This window comes from Pelodiscus sinensis, chromosome 19 (assembly GCF_049634645.1).
Source record: "Pelodiscus sinensis isolate JC-2024 chromosome 19, ASM4963464v1, whole genome shotgun sequence".
NCBI lineage: Eukaryota > Metazoa > Chordata > Testudines > Trionychidae > Pelodiscus > Pelodiscus sinensis.
In genome coordinates, this window is record NC_134729.1 from 17,554,369 (window position 1) to 17,569,933 (window position 15,565).

The following is a 15,565-nucleotide window of genomic DNA, read 5'->3' on the forward strand; positions in this document are numbered from 1 at the left end:
GCGGACCCGCTGCTGGGCGCGTGAGTCGCTGCGAGCGGCGGAAGTGTGGGGATGGAGGGCGGCGCCGCCGAAGCCTTGGCGCCTGCGCAGTAAGGGGGAGGGGCTAGCGCGCGTGCGCAGCGTGCGCCTGGCGGTGAAGGGGCTGAACGCAGCTCGGAGGCGCCTGGTGAGTAGCCGGGGCCCGCGGGGGGGCTCAGTCTCCGCCCCCCCCTTGTCTCTGGGGCGCTTGGCTGGGCCCTGGCCCGGGGGGCTGGGGGCCTGGCTGGGGGGAGGGGGGTTGGGGGCTGGCTGGGGGGAGGGGGGTTTGGGGGCTGGCGGGGGGTTGGGGGCTGGCTGGGGGGAGGGGGGTTTGGGGGCTGGCGGGGGGTTGGGGGCTGGCTGGGGGGGCGGGATTTGGGGGTTGGGGGCTGGCTGGGGGGGCTGGCTGGGGGCTGGGGGGGTTGGGGGCGTTGGGGGCTGGCTGGGGGGAGCGGGGTTTGGGGGCTGGCGGGGGGTTGGGGGCTGGCTGGGGGGGCGGGGTTTGGGGGCTGGGGGGGGTTGGGGGCTGGCTGGGGGGCGGGGTTTGGGGGCTGGGGGGGTTGGGGGCGGGGTTTGGGGGCTGGCTGGGGGGCGGGGTTTGGGGGCTGGCTGGGGGGCGGGGTTTGGGGGCTGGCTGGGGTTGGGGGCTGGCTGGGGGGCGGGGTTTGGGGGCTGGGGGGGGTTGGGGGCTGGCTGGGGGGCGGGGTTTGGGGGCTGGGGGGGGTTGGGGGCTGGCTGGGGGGCGGGGTTTGGGGGCTGGGGGGGCGGGGTTTGGGGGCTGGGGGGCAAGCAGGGGCTATGCTGATTGTTGAAACTGGCTTGGGGTGACTGTTTCCAATAAAAGCTCTTTCAGGAAGGTGGCTGCTGGCCTGGACTTTGCTTTATTTGGGGTTTAAATAGCAGCTGGCAGCTGGGTCTGTTAACTTGAAAGCAAAAGTGACGGTGGAAGGTCTGATGGGTTTTTCGTCTCCTGTCAAAAATGATGAGTGAGCTTTTCAGCTGGGGTGGGGAATCTCGTGCCTGGGGGCCGGAGGCAGCCTCCAGCTTGTTTGGATCCAACCCTCAGGGCTCCCCCCAACATTGGGGAACTCATGCTGGCACTGCAGCTCCCCCGCCATTGCCCTACAGGACTGGAGCACACAAAATCTGCTAGCCAGGCCCCCCTAAACTCTAGTGTGGGAGAGGAATGTGGGGAATGTCTTTCTCCTCAATCAATTTTTGTTTTTTGTTTTTTTCTTTGCTTTTCACTTGTGTGTGGCCCTCAACTGATTTTTCTGTGCATCAGCAGCCTCTGACCCGAAACAGGTTCCCCACACCTGTTTTAGCCATGTCTAAGCTAAGAGTGCCTTACTGGTGTATGGATACCGGTATACTATACCAGCAATGTGCTGCCAGTGTGATGCAGTTTATACTGGTCTAGCTTATTCCACTCACACTCGGACAAAACCGGTAAGCATGCAGTTACTTCAAGTATCTGCCTTAAGGGCTTCTTCCAGGACACTGGTTAGTCAAGGATCACACCTCTGTCTAACATGGCTATGCTGGCAGAAGCCTATAGTGTAGAGAGGGTCTCTGGGAAAAAAAGTATATCCTGCGGGAGTTTCTGGGCACTGGTGATAGCATTATATGTTCTCATAGTTCAGTAAAAGCAGGGGGGGCTATTCTGTATGAAAAAGCAGAAGTAGGATTTGAAACTTTCCTGAAGTTTAGTGTAAGGATGCAAAATCCTTTTTAATTCGTTAACCAGTTAAATGTTAAGCTTAACTGTTAACTGATTAAATGGGGGTGGGCGGGCTGGAGCGGCCCATGGGTAGGGGCTGTGTCAGGCTGGTTGCTTCCACCCCATGCTGGCCCCCGTGGGCTGGGAGCCGGCAGCCAGCCCTTCACCTGTGACAGGCCCTGGCCTGCTCCCAGGCAACAGATAACTGTTACCCAGAAAGCTTTGTCCATTAAGGTGGGCTTAAATTTGGGTTCCCCACTCCTGAGATCATGTAGTACTTATTGTTGCCATGCAGTGAAGTCTGAGAACCTCTGCTTTAGTTAACAAAGCTGATTTATTTAATGTCTCTGGATGTGCTATCATTTAATTCCATTCAGTGCGAGGCTGAGCAGACTTCCTCTGTGCTGAGGAGCAAGTAGACTTGCCAATGGGTATAAGTATCTTACTGATTGATTAAGTTATTCAATTATAGGTGGATTTCTACTTAAAATAGGTAAGGGTTAACGTTCATTGCCGGGGGGAGGGAAAGCACATGGGGAAACCTGTCCTGTTGCTGCACATGCTTTGTCTGTCTTTAGTGGATAGGGGACTTTGGTTGCTGGTAGGGATGTGAACAGGTAACTGGTGAACCAGTTCCCAGGGAGCAGCCCATGGGAGAAGGGCTGCTCCAGCCCCACCTGGCCCCAACGGGGGTGGGGTGGCAGGGACTGGGAGCAGGAGCCCTGCAGGCTGGAGGCTGCTTTAGCTGGGCTAGAGCGATTTCCCCCACCCAGGATCCTGCTTAGTTGGTTAAATGTTACGTTAACCGTTCCTGGTGTTAGTTGTCATTGACGGGTGTGACCCCAAGTCATGAGTTTGACATGAAACTTTCACCTATTTTCTTCCCACTTTGGAGATCAACTTGTCCCACTCTGCTCTGCTTGGTGCTTAGCAGGGTTACTTTTGCAGGTGACTGTTGTTTTTTTCTGGCATCTTATTTAAATTTAGACTCTGCAAAGTTAAATTGAATCTTTCTCTGCTCCCACGCTAACTGCCTGATCATCTGTGCAGAACTTCTTCTAACGCTGAACTAAGTCTTTTATTGTTAACCGGGTCGAGAAGTATAAGAGCCAGCGATATCCAGGGCATGGTGGGAAGTGTGATAGTGGACTGGCACATGACTCCCAGTGCGGTCTTCCTGAATTATTTCCAGCTCTGATATTAATGTTGGGCAAAGGATTCTGCCTCTTGCGCGCAGTTTCCCATCTCTGAAATGGTCGTATGTGTACCGAGCAGGGGTCGGGCTAGATTGTCAAGTGTCTTCTGCCTAGGCCACAGGTGGGCAATAATTTTTGATAGGGGAGGGGCACGCCATGATTTTGGTAAGTGGTCAAGGGCCGCACTTTTCTATGGAGTAAGTCTGGGGTGGAGGTTGGGTGCAGAAGGGAGCTCAGAGTAGGGATGTAAGCAACTAATCGACAAGCTTATGGTTATTGGATAGTTGATTAGTGATGTGACTAGTTGCTTCCCCCACTTGCTGCCTCTATCAGAGAGAGGCAGCAACTGAGGGGAGCAGGAGTCGGTGTTGTGGGGAGCCAGCTTAAAAGCTGGTTTCCCTCCCAGCACCATCTCCATGAGGGACAGGGGAGGTAGAGGCACAGCGGGGAACGGCATGAGTTGGGACTGAAGAAGCACCTGGAGTGTGGGGCACTTCCCCATGTTCCCTGCGGGGCTTCCTTTTGAAATGTACAAGAGCCTCACTAGGGCTCTAGTACATTTCAAAAGCTGAGGCTCTTCAGGGAACCAGCAGGAGTCCTCCGCTGGCCCCACACTCCCTGTGGGGCTTTCATTTTTGAACAGTAGCAAGAGTCCGGCAGTTGCTGCAGTTCAAAGACGGAGGCGCCCTTATAGACTAATCATATAGCTGATGGAAATCCTCTCCACTATTTGATTAATCTAAATGTAACATCCCTAGTAGGGGATTTGGGTGCAGGACAGGATGTGGGGTCTGAGAAGGAGTTTGGAGGAAGGAGGGTGTTGTGACCTGGCACAGGGGATTGGGATGCAGGATCTGGGAGAGGGTGTAGGTGCAGGAGAGAATTCTGGCCTGGGGGAGGGGGCAGAGCTGGCCAAGCGCCAGAGTTCACTGTCGAGGGCCGGTTAACCAGTAGGTCTCGGGCTTACCAGTATGCTTACTGGTGAACTGTTTAACATCTCTATCTTCACTGTTGTATTCAAGGTGCGTACATCACTGTAGTATCTGAGTGCTCACAGTCATTAATGTTCACCCTCATAGCACCCCTGTGAGGCAGGGCCATGCTAGTGTCCTCATTTCACAGGTGGGAAACTGAGGCAGGGAGAAGTGACTTGCCCAGACTCTCACATGGACTCTGGCAGAACTGGGTATTGAAGGCTTGAATTATAGGGCAGAGCCCTAACCAGTGGACCACCCTTCCCCTCCGTATAGATGGCCGTATTTTACTTAGCAGAACCTTTCTGTTTGCCCTGTTGCTCATTAAAGGGAACCATTTTTTTCCTGCCAATTTTTTTCCCAGGAGAAATAAGAGCAAAAAGTTCTGAGACACACACAAAATGGCTGACAAGCGACGCCTTGCGTATTCCATCATCCAGTTCCTACACGACCAGCTACAGAATGGGGGCCTCTCTCCCGATGCCCAGGAGAGCTTGGAAGGTAGGTGGGTGGGTGGGTGGGCTCCTTTCCTGTTCATGCCTTCTGGAGCAGAGCTGCTTGACCTCTGCTCCATGACTTCTGGGGACACCTAGATGATCAATCCCTCTTACCTGTGCAGTTCCTGCGGTTCTGCGGTACCCCACCCTTCCTAATTGTCCAAGTGCAAGCTTGTCCCATGCAAACTACTGGTGAGAAGCTCTGGCAAACGTTAAGCAGTCAGACAGGAGAACAACTTTCCTGCCAGCCTCTGCCAGGAGAAGCACAGGCTAACCCAGGGAAGGAATAGATATATAGTAACTGAAAGACTTACCTGACGTTGCCTGTGTCCGGAGCTGGCCTAGGTGGGTGGGGCCCATGCAGCCTGCCCAGGAGTGCACGGAGGTCATGCAGCCTGGGCCTGGGCTGGCCTGGAGTGAGAGGAAGCGCATGCAAGCCACCCACTGGCTTCTTCCTGGCGGTGGCAAGGGCCACGTGGCGCACCATGGCAGTGGCTGCTCCCTGGGGTTGGACAGTAGAAAACTGTCCTACCTGTCAGGGAGGTTAAACACTGAAATAAATTGCTTAGGGAGGTTGTTGAATCTCCATCACTGAAGAGATTTAAGAGCAGGTTAGACAGACACCTGGCAGGGAAGATCTCTAGATGGTGCTTGGTCCTTCTGGGAGGGCAGGGGACTGGATTTTGACAACTTCTCGGTGGCCCTTCCAGTTCTAGGATTCTAGGATTCCATTGTCCTGGTACAACCAAACCCTGGCCTTGCTTTAAGTTAGAGGAAGAGGACACTGCCTACTGAATTTGGTGGGCCTAGTTCTTACCATTTGGGAGGAGTTCTTAACCAAACGGACTCAGATGGGCAGACAGATACAGGGAAACTGGAAGTGCCGGGAAAGGGACTGTTTTCCATTACCCGGAAAGGGGAGGAAGGCTGGGCTGTTCGGAGGGCCACTGTATTCATAGTGGCCACTGGGGGTAGCGAGGCTACAAGGGAAGGCCATCCTGTATTCCATGGGTTCCCAAACCGGGGGTGTGAAGAAATTCCGGAGGGGGGGGGGGGCGCGAGGCGACCCAGCCCCCTCCCCCCATCAAGTTTTGCTTCCCTGGTCAGTTCCTTTTTTTTTTTTTCTTCAACCAGTTTTGCTGCTATTTGGGGCAGAGGGGGTGTGAGGGTTTCTCAAAAATCAAAAAGGGGGTGTGATGCCAAAAAGTTTGGGAACCACTGCTTTAGACTGTCTGCTAGAGGCAGCCGCACCACTAAGGGAGTGGCCAGCCAGGGCGGGGCTCTGCCAGCCCACTGGTTAAGTAGCCTCCCTGCCCCAAACTCTTTCCCCCCCAGCTCGGCCTTTGGCTAGAAGTTCAGACGCCACTGGAAGGAGGGAATGAGACAAACTGGTCTTTAGAGGAATGTTAATTGTCGACCTTCCTTCCCACTCAGTCGCGATCCAGTGCCTGGAAACCGCCTTTGGCGTATCCATGGAAGACCAAGATCTGGTCGTGTCTCAAACTCTCCCTGAAATTTTCGAAGCTGCTACAGGAAAGGTTTGTGTCCTACCGACTTCTCTGATCTACTAATGAAAATCAATGTCTAAGCAACGTCAGAGCATTTATTAATAATATTGTAGACCCGAGACTTCAACTACAACAGGGGACAACTACCCATTGTGCTTAACTTTACAGCTGTGTCACCCTGTGGGGGGAGTTGAAAGGTGGGACTATTTAACCCCTCGTGGACATTGGAGCCTTGGTTTATAGTAAATATCGATGCTAGAGCATAACTTCCTTATTCTTCTTGGATTTTATAAGGAGCCTCATTACGTCAGAACAAATTCTGAGCCAGTCACCCCCTCGGAAGAAGACATGGCTGAAGCTGAAAGACTGAAGACTGAAGGTAACCACATACTGGACTGATGTATTGACAAGGGAAAGACTACATCAGGGGATGCCTGGATCCGTCCCCCAAGGCTCAGCCCCCCTCCCCCCCAGCATTGGGGAGCTTGCGCTGATGCTCCTGCCACACCTCTGCCCACTGCAGGGCTGGTGCACACACAATCTGTTAGGCTGCCCCCCGCCAGGCTCTGGTGGTCAAGGGGAATGTGGGGAGGGTCTTGCTCCACAGCTGGGGGCCACGTTAGTGAGGGGTATTTTTGCTTCTCGCTTGTGTGCGGCCCCTGACTGATTTTTCTGTGGATCAGCGGCCCCGACACAAAAAGGGCCCCCCTCCACCCCCCCCACCCCATCCCTGGCTTGCAGTGCGGGCATCTAACGATGCAGGAAGCAGGCTTATCTCACAGAGTGTCTGCATGTCTACGCAGCGAGAAGGGAGAGGAAGCATGCGGGCTGATGTAATTAGGAGCAGTGGGGTGTAATTAAGAACCGTTTCATTTCTGTGTATGTATGTCCACAGGGAGTCAGAGAATGCTCCGCCCATGTGGCAGTTCACCCGTTTTTATGCTCAGATTGAAGAGCATGCCTTTCAGCCCCCAGCACTGCTGCTGAAGGGCGCTAGGCCGTTGCTCAGACTATAGGTATAAGAACTGCTTATTTTTTCTTGACTGTCACCCCTTTCCCTGCAATGTCAAGGAAAAGACAGTAAAACGCTCCCCATTCTGCAGCACCCCTAGTGGCCAGTCAGAGCGCTGCTGAATCTGTGGCTATAGACTGAAAGCTGTTGCAGCATAGGGTCCCAAATTAGGGGGCTTGCCCCCCTGGGGGGCTGTGAAGAAATTCCAGGGGGGGTGCGAGGCTACCCAGCCTTCCCTCCTTATAAAGTTCTTTTTGGGGGACTTGGAAGATGCAGAAGAGAAATTAATGGAGGAGCCTACAGGATTAACCTGGGAGCCCCATAAAGCCCAGATCCTACAGTTTCCTCGATGGAGATTTCGTCCTGCAGAGTTCACTGAGCAGGTCTCCCAGTTCCTCATACTCTAAGGCTGTGGTCACCAACCAGTAGATCACGATCTACCGGGAGATCTCAGGGGCTCTCAGAGTAGCTCTTGAGCCCTCTCGGAACTGCACACCTGCGCAGGACATTTACATTAGATTTCCTCATGTAATATAGGCGGGGCTTCAAGGAAGGGGCGGGGCAGTAGATCTTCGCCTCTTCTGAGACTTAAAAAGTGATCTTGGGTGTAAAAAGGTTGGAGACCACTGCAAAAGGGGTCTGCAAAAGGGCGGAGTCCTCAGCCTATCGACACGCTCCTTTCTGCATTATTTTTTTAAGCAGAGGCCAAGGAAAATTGAGGCCTCAGCCCGCTGCTCGAATTGCTTCATCTGTTTGGCTTGTTCCAAAGCTCTTTGTTTTTCTGTGTAGGAAACGAACAAATGAAAGCAGAAAACTTTGAAGGCGCTGTGGCTTTCTACGCAAAAGCAATTGAATTAAATCCATCCAATGCAGTATATTTTTGCAACAGGTACTGGCGCTTAACTCTTTCTTGGCAGGTTTTTACATTCCCATTCTTATATTTTGAGTCTTTCCTTGTTTTTCATTGTTACTCAGCCATCGCGTGGTCGGGTGCGTGATTTGTTCTTCGTTTGTTGCCCTTTGTCGTTTGTAAACTTGTCCTTTGTAAACCCGCGTTGACACGTTTTCCTTTGACTTCTGCCTGCCTTGTGGCACAGGCATCTCTAGCTCGGGCTGGCTTCCAAATCCCCGTCCTATTAAGCCCTGGGTGAGATATATTGATACCAAGTAAAACTGACTGGCTCTGCTCAAGTAGCCCTTTCTCACTGAGGCAGACAGCGCAGGTTTGCGTTATTAATGGCCAAAGCAGCAAAACAAGATTTGATCTTGCAGAGACTGAGGACTGAAGAAATGGATTTCAAGAAAGTTGGCCTGCTGTTGTGTGTACAAAACACAAGAAAACTGTAGGTCTGAGCTAATGTTCATTGAAATGAGTGGAAAGACACCCATCGGTTCACTGGCTCAGCCTGTCTGCCCAGCTGATACATACTTGTTTGCAGCTACACAAATGGCCATGCAAATAACCTGTTACAGTAGACTTCCAATAATCCGGCACCTTTGGGACCTAGGTGGTGCCGGATTATCGGATATGCCAGAGTATCAGGGGGTACTGCATACTCCCAACCCAATTCCCCTCAACCTTATGCTAGGGTCCCGGAGCTGCCGGTACAGACGCACATCCCCCTCCAGGCACTGGGGCGTGTCCCCCTCCAGGCACTGGGGCGTGTCCCCCTCCAGGCACTGGGGCACGTGCGCTGAGCATCCGGCTTTTCAATCAGTTGGCTGGGATGCCGTGCGCAACCCAGGCCCCCTCCCCTTCCCCTTTCTCGGAGCCAAACACTTCTCCCTGCTGTAACCCAATCCCACCCCCACCCCACCCCAACCTTAAGCTCGGTCCCGGTACAGCCACATGTCTCCCTCCAGGCGCTGGGGTATGTGCGCTGAGCGGCCGGCTTTTCAATCAGCTGGCCGGGACGCCATGAGTAAACCAATCCCCCTCCCCTTCTCCGGAGCCAAACACTTCTCCCTACTGTAACCCACATGAGAGCGGCTGACCTGAGCGGTTCTGGGTTCCATTCTGGTTCCATCAGGAGCACTTGCCATTTTGATGCCGGACTGTCGGGAGTGCCGGACAATTGGGTGCTGGACTATTGGAGTTTTACTGTATTATTATTATTAGCCTCAATAAGCCTCCGTTTTCTTACTCCTGAATTTTCCCTGTATCCGGTGACCATTGAGGGCTTGAGTTTATGAGGTGCTGAGCACCTACAGTAGAAGTGGCAGGACTGAGGCATGAACAAGCATATTCCAGTCATTATATTTTAAAACCCCTTTTTTGCCTCTGCCTGTGTGCGTGGTGGGGGGGGAGGAGGAGAAGAGCACAGAGGAAGCAGAGCCATTATTGTTACCTGAGAAATCAAGGCGTAGAGCTGTGATATTTTTGTACTAAAGATCTACTTCCATCCTGAAAAATACAGATCTACAAACCAGTGAACACTTCTCCATCACTAGTCGCTACCACGGGTGGAGCCATGCTCCATGGCACTTTTGAGACAGAAAATAAAGGAGAAGGATACCATGTTTTTCCCTGAAACTACCGGGAGAGCTTAGGATGGCAGTGGGTCGTTACCCAAGTTAGAATCTGAGCTGATGGCAGATTTGAAGTTTAAACCTTCCCTTGGACGTGGAGGAGGGAGCATGAAGGGTGACTTTGACTGGCGTATTCAGGCCCATAAACATTCTGTGCGTTCTTTCCAATCTTTCCAGGGCTGCTGCTTACAGTAAATTGGGAAACTATGCTGGAGCAGTCAGAGACTGCGAAAGAGCTATAGGCATTGATCCGAACTACAGCAAAGCTTATGGCAGAATGGGGTAGGTATTGACAGCTGATTGTTTATAAAGGCATGGATTTAAAAACGCATGGCGGGTCCTGTGGGGGTGAGAAGGGTAGTGGTGGAATGCGAACTAGGTGATATCCACTGCTTAGGGGGGTGTGGATCATGGAAAAATCCACACTTTGATGTGTAACCTTCTATGCAGTCCTTCATTTTGTGTTCTCTCTCAATAGCTTAGCCCTCTCCAGTCTAAACAAACACACAGAGGCTGTTGTTTACTATAAAAAAGCCCTGGAGTTGGATCCAGACAACGAAACTTACAAATCAAACCTTAAAATAGCTGAACAGAAAATGAAAGAAACGCCTAGTCCGGTAAGTTCTTTCCCACCCTGTTTGAGGGCCAAGCCAAGAATTACGCTGGGAGCAGTGTTCTCTGTAAAGCTTGACTCCGGACAGATTCTGATGCCACCTAGCTGATTAGCAGAGCGCCCACAGCTATCTTTTTGTTTCTACTGGTGGTGCGCATGCATTTGTCTCGGTGCATGTAAAAATATTGTTCTGCACATGGATGGAAAAAATAGAACATTGGCTCGGGGAGGGGGTTGATAAAGTAATGTCTTCATTGTGCTACTTTACAGTGTTACTGACCAGTTCTAAGTGCTACGTTAACGTGTCTCAGTATCCAAAAAAGATGTTAGCTTGGGGTAGATCTGGAATAAAGGTGTAATGCAAAAGGTGGCGATGGTGGAGAGGAGTAGGGGGAAAGGCAGTATATAGATCCTATCTCAAGTAACGCAATTCAAACCCGGTTAGAATAACTTTCCTGCAGTGCTGTGAACCCAAACACCACAGCGTTGAGCTTATCGGGAAAATGCCTAGAAAGAACACAACTAAAATGTGGTTTCACTACCCTAAGCAATGTTTCCTCTTTTATTGCACTTTCATTATGAAAATCTTCATGTTGGTCAATTCTTCTTACTGGCAAGGAGGAAGGAGTTCTTTGAAGTATGTTTCTATACCTTGATGGCTTTTTTAAGGGGCAAACTCGAGGGGAAAAAAATCTTTGCTTGCACTCAGTGTTTAAATCACAAATCCGTGTACAGAATGATTCACACCTGCAGGGATGTTCTGTTTCAAGATTCGCCCCCTTAGGTTAATGGCAACGTGCCACATGCTGAACTGGAGGCAGTTAGATGTTGTCAGTGTGCCTGACTAAATGTATGTTGGGTTTTATCCTTGCAGACGGGAGGCACAGGAGGATTTGATTTAGCCGGATTGCTGAATAACCCGGGCTTCATGAGCATGGTAAACTTGCACCCATTCGATCCTGGCCAGCTTGTCATGTGTCTGTGTGTTGGGATGTGCGGAATGAAACGCCTTGCTGCATGACCTCGGGAGTGCTAGGTTTCATCCGCAGCTGTGTTTCCATTTCATTCGTCACAGGGTTGCTTTGAGGAGACTGAATTAAAGGGAAAGGGCCGATGACGTACCGGCTCTTCAGTGGGAGATGTGAGGGCATGATGGAGGCTCCCTGCTCTACATGACCAGCCTTGTCTTGTGCGTTGTACTGTGTGTCTCGTCTCGCTCCTCACCCTGTTCACATAGCTTTGTGGAGTTGCATGGCATGACGCGTGCATATCCCCGCCGGCACGCCTGACTAAAGAGGATGTTGTCTTTTTTTTCTTTTTAAATAGGCCTCTAACCTCATGAACAACCCACAAGTACAACAGCTGTAAGTCTGGTGCCATCTTGTATTTCGTCTTTGCAGCACTCATTTGTCTTTGTGCTTTGGTTGGCTGGGGACTTTGGTGATAGGGCCCATTGACATGTATGAAGGCATTTAAAGCAACACATCGTGGCTGTGGTGATCATTATGGAACTTGTATAGCCCAATAGAAGAGTTAACACAGAGAGCCAGGCGTAGGGAAGTCAACTGTCTGTGTCGCTGGCGTGTCACTTCACCTCTCTCATTCCTCGTCTAGAAAAGGGGTTATTTCCCTGCCTCACAGGAGGGTGTGTGAGGACAAATTCATAAATGTTTGTGAGGTGCTCAGAGACTGAGGCGTGTGACTCCTCTGTCCCCTTTAAAGCATGATTGCAGTTAGAAATGGGGCGCACTACTGCAATTCTGGGGAGGCTATAATTATTGTGACTTCCTGGTTTCATTGGCTTGGTTCACAAGCCAAAGATCTGGTGTCCCCATCTCCACTGGGTTCTTTCTGCCTCTTCCATCGTCGTCGTTAGAGGTTCTGCAGTTGGAATTCCACTGACAATTTTGTTGACAACACAAAAGGGCGTCTCTTAACTACGTTTAAAAGGCAGATCCGCAGCAGTCTGGACCCAGCGCCCCATCTGGGACTGCTTGGGTCCCGCACTGCATCTCTGCCTTTTAAATGTATTAAGAGCTGCAGTGGTCCGGACCTGACACAAGCCACTTCAGTCCCGGCTTGTGCTGTGTACTGGACCTTCTCCCGCTGCTGTTCTTCAGTCTAAATGTAGTAGGAGCTGGGCTGCTTGTATGTCTGGTTCCTTCTACGTTTGAACTGCAGAACCACAGTGGCTCCCTTTCAACTCATCATGTACTCGATACAAATTGTATCGAGTACACGATTAGTCATTTACCGGCTACTTAACATCCTTAGTTGTCATAACTTGAAGACACACTGAGCAGATCTCTTACTAAGGTGCATAAATTACAGTTAATCTGCAGCTGATTAAATTAATACCTTGTGAATTGGCGAGGTTCTGCTGTAGCTGTTTGATTGTCACAAGACGTTAAAGAGCAGAAGGCAAGGGTCAGAGGTTTCAACAAGATTTTCCTGCATGGATGACCAAGCATTCGGGGGTTGAACAGAGGAGGAGGAACAGGATGACACTTCATCCCATGAGAAACTCTGGCTCCCCCTCCACTTAAATTGAATCCCTAGCCAAATCATTTTCTCCTTAATCATGAAACTGACATGAATCGTACTAAAGTAACGGTTGTCCCTGCCCGAGAACTGGTGGGAAGTGAAATCTCCGTGTCTCCGTATTCTGAGCAATAAATGTTTTGGGTTTTTTTAGGATGTCTGGGATGATTTCAGGTGGCCAGAACCCTGTGGGAGCAGCAGGAGCCAGCCCTTCCCCCAACGACCTTGCCAGCCTTATCCAAGCGTAAGTAGAGTGGCTTTGGAATAGTCTGTAGACACATTTCAGTTGTCTTCCTGCATTTACAACTGAGCATCTTCCATAAAACTTTAGTCTTTCCCCTTGCCTTTCAGCAACATAGCCTAGCTGCTTTTCTTAGACAGAGCAGGGTCTGGCTCTTTTGCTTTTAGAATTACTCACAGGGTATGTCTAAACTACATGGCTCCGTTGACGGAGCCATGTAGTTTAGACATACCCACAGTGCCTTATGCTGCCCTGACCTTGGAGCGATCAGACAGCAGGTGTGAAAAATAGGAACAAAGCATCTGGGGCTATGAGGCACCTGTATAGGACAAAGCCCCGAAAATTGGCGCTGTCCCCGTAATATCGGAGCGTGGGCACCCTGCCTGACGTGGGCTGAGAGAAGCTGATTAGAGGTGTCGCTTTCTCCCCTTCAGAGGCCAACAGTTTGCTCAGCAGATGCAGCAGCAGAATCCAGAGCTAATAGAACAGTTGCGAAGTCAGATTAGGAGTCGAACCCCCAGTGCCAGCAATGAGGATCAGCAGGAATGAAAATACAGGTGAGTCATAAGCCGTACATTATAATTATTGAGCAAGGACTTCTATGCTGGGTCATTCAAGATCTGTCTCATTGACTTCACCCATTCTCTCTGCCTATTTTCCTCCTAGTAAATGGGCGTGATATTGTACCGCAGAGAGAGGCACTGAGGGTTAGTGTCTTTGAACAAGATCAAGTTTCTATTTACACATCCCTCGCTGGCCATCAAACAAACAAGTCTCAAGTCTCAAAGGAGTTAGGAGAGGAGTGACTTAAATAAAAAATCACAAATGCGTCTTGACGTTCTGTCTTTGCAGTGCTACCCATGGGAATTCTTCACTATAAAAACTGGAAGCCATGCGTGTATTGCCATTTCTTCAGCCGGAAATGTCCGAAAGACAAAAAGGAAAACAAACCAGAAAAAAAACTTTTGACTGCATGTTCAAGACAGATTCTCGTTTTCCTCCCCCAGTCCCTGAGCTTGTCCCCAGATCACTCTTTACTCTCTGGAAAATCCAGCAAACATGAAACAGCATCAATTGTCTTTCTAGAACTCAGAAAACCAACCACGTACCCGCTACTTTGGGGATTTTAATCCATTTTCAAGGACACAGCACTGTAAGAAGCCTCCACCTTCCTGACCTGCTGCTTAAAAGGGGTGAACAGCTCCATTCCCCCTCTTTAAGTCTTTTTATCTTGTTTGAGACGTCCGTGTTTAAACACAATTAACCCGTTGCAGGTCACCGAATCTCCTTGCACCCAACAGTGGGGTGTCAGAACTCACTTAGGTTCGCTGCGTTGCTCATTCAGGGGCATAGCGATATTGCCGATGCGGTTTCTACCCAGGAGACCAAGGTGGTGGACCTCTCTAAAGGCATTTGTGACTGTAAGTGTATCTCGGGGGTGGGGTTACCAAGAGGAAAGACCATTTTCTGTGAGTCCTTCAAATTGAGCATTTTTGATACACTTTTTTCAGCTCTTTTTTGCCAATAATGACACAATTTGTCTAGTGTTTAAAAAAAAATCATGGTTCTATCTGTATCAGCAGCCCTCTCTGCAGTGGTTGGGCAGGGAGAGACGATTTGAGTCCTTTTAAGTGTTCAGAAGTGATTTTTTTAAGTTTTTGTCTCTTGCATGTGAGTGGTCGCAGAGATCAGGGCTTCTGTGGTTGAGCAGGTGCCTGTTTCGGAGGGGCTCAAGTTGCTGAATACATGGGCATATCAGCTGGTGAAATAAAACTTCTGACTGGTCACTGATTCAGCTGTGGGACTGGCAAGGAGCTCTTCTGCCTCAGTGTATTATGGGCAGGATGAGGAAGGACCCATGTAATTTACCAGAATAAATATGCTGCATCTACCAGGACCGCTAGTATTACCAAAATGATTTGATAGTTCAGGTGCCCGGTAGCAGACTGTCTTCACAATGGTAAGTGACTTCCCTGGAGATCTCACTAGTCAAGCGCAGAAAGAATTGATAAACCTGAGGTTCGAAATAGAGAAACACAAAGGTTGTGTGTGAAGTGTTATATTCCCAGGTGCAAGAAAATCTAGGTGAAAGCTTAGTAGCGTAAGAGATTAAAAAGCCTGGAGGATAAGAGAGGCGTGGGAGGCAGGTGTCCAAGTAAATAGGTTTCTGTTGTTGTTTTGATACCCTCTGTAATCATTTTTTAAAATATAACTGGTCACTGTAACTTGTGGAGAATAAAATTCTTTGATGCTCTCTTTGTCATCCTTTTTGACCAGAGGTGACCAACAAGGCCTAGAACGCTTCAGTTTAATTGGCTTGCCCGGGTCTTCACTGGAATCATTAATTTGGGCCCCATTGGTGGCATAGATAGATTGCAAGTAGACTGTATGGAGATCTGCTTGCCTCAGCAGCATCTGCCCAGGTATACAGCAATCCACCCTGGTGGCAACCTTGCAGAATCGAGGCCTAGCTTCCACTCTGCAGCAGTCACAATTAGACTAAACCTACATGTGCGTGTTTTCTTTCCCTTTCACTCCCAGTCTTCAGTGCGTGTTTTGCTCCTGTGCGTGATGTTCTCTCCCAGTATATTTCTAAGCAATTTGACAAAGGGAAATCTGACAGGATCTTGTATAGTTAAATTGAAAATGAACAAGGGAGAGGTGCCAATTAAATTCACAAGCTGCTTAGAAGTCTGTTTATTCATTTGGTACCAAT

The 15,565-nt window shown here is 50.2% G+C and overlaps 1 protein-coding gene across 2 annotated transcripts; it reads left to right on the forward strand.

The window, feature by feature from the left end:
- Positions 1-9: 9 nt before the first annotated feature.
- Positions 10-15,103, forward strand: SGTA (small glutamine rich tetratricopeptide repeat co-chaperone alpha). Of its 2 annotated transcripts, none has more exons than XM_075902734.1 (12): positions 10-166; positions 4,273-4,409; positions 5,840-5,943; positions 6,208-6,292; positions 7,715-7,814; positions 9,632-9,736; positions 9,933-10,071; positions 10,942-11,004; positions 11,394-11,431; positions 12,763-12,852; positions 13,284-13,406; positions 13,702-15,103. In XM_075902734.1, the coding sequence occupies exons 2-11, from the start codon at positions 4,310-4,312 to the stop codon at positions 13,396-13,398; spliced, it is 939 nt and encodes a 312-aa protein (XP_075758849.1). In that variant the 5' UTR covers positions 10-166; positions 4,273-4,309; the 3' UTR covers positions 13,399-13,406; positions 13,702-15,103. The 2 variants fall into 2 exon arrangements, with proteins under 2 accessions (XP_075758849.1, XP_075758850.1); XM_075902735.1 differs by lacking the exon at positions 13,702-15,103 and adding an exon at positions 13,516-13,695.
- The last annotated feature ends 462 nt before the right edge of the window (positions 15,104-15,565 follow it).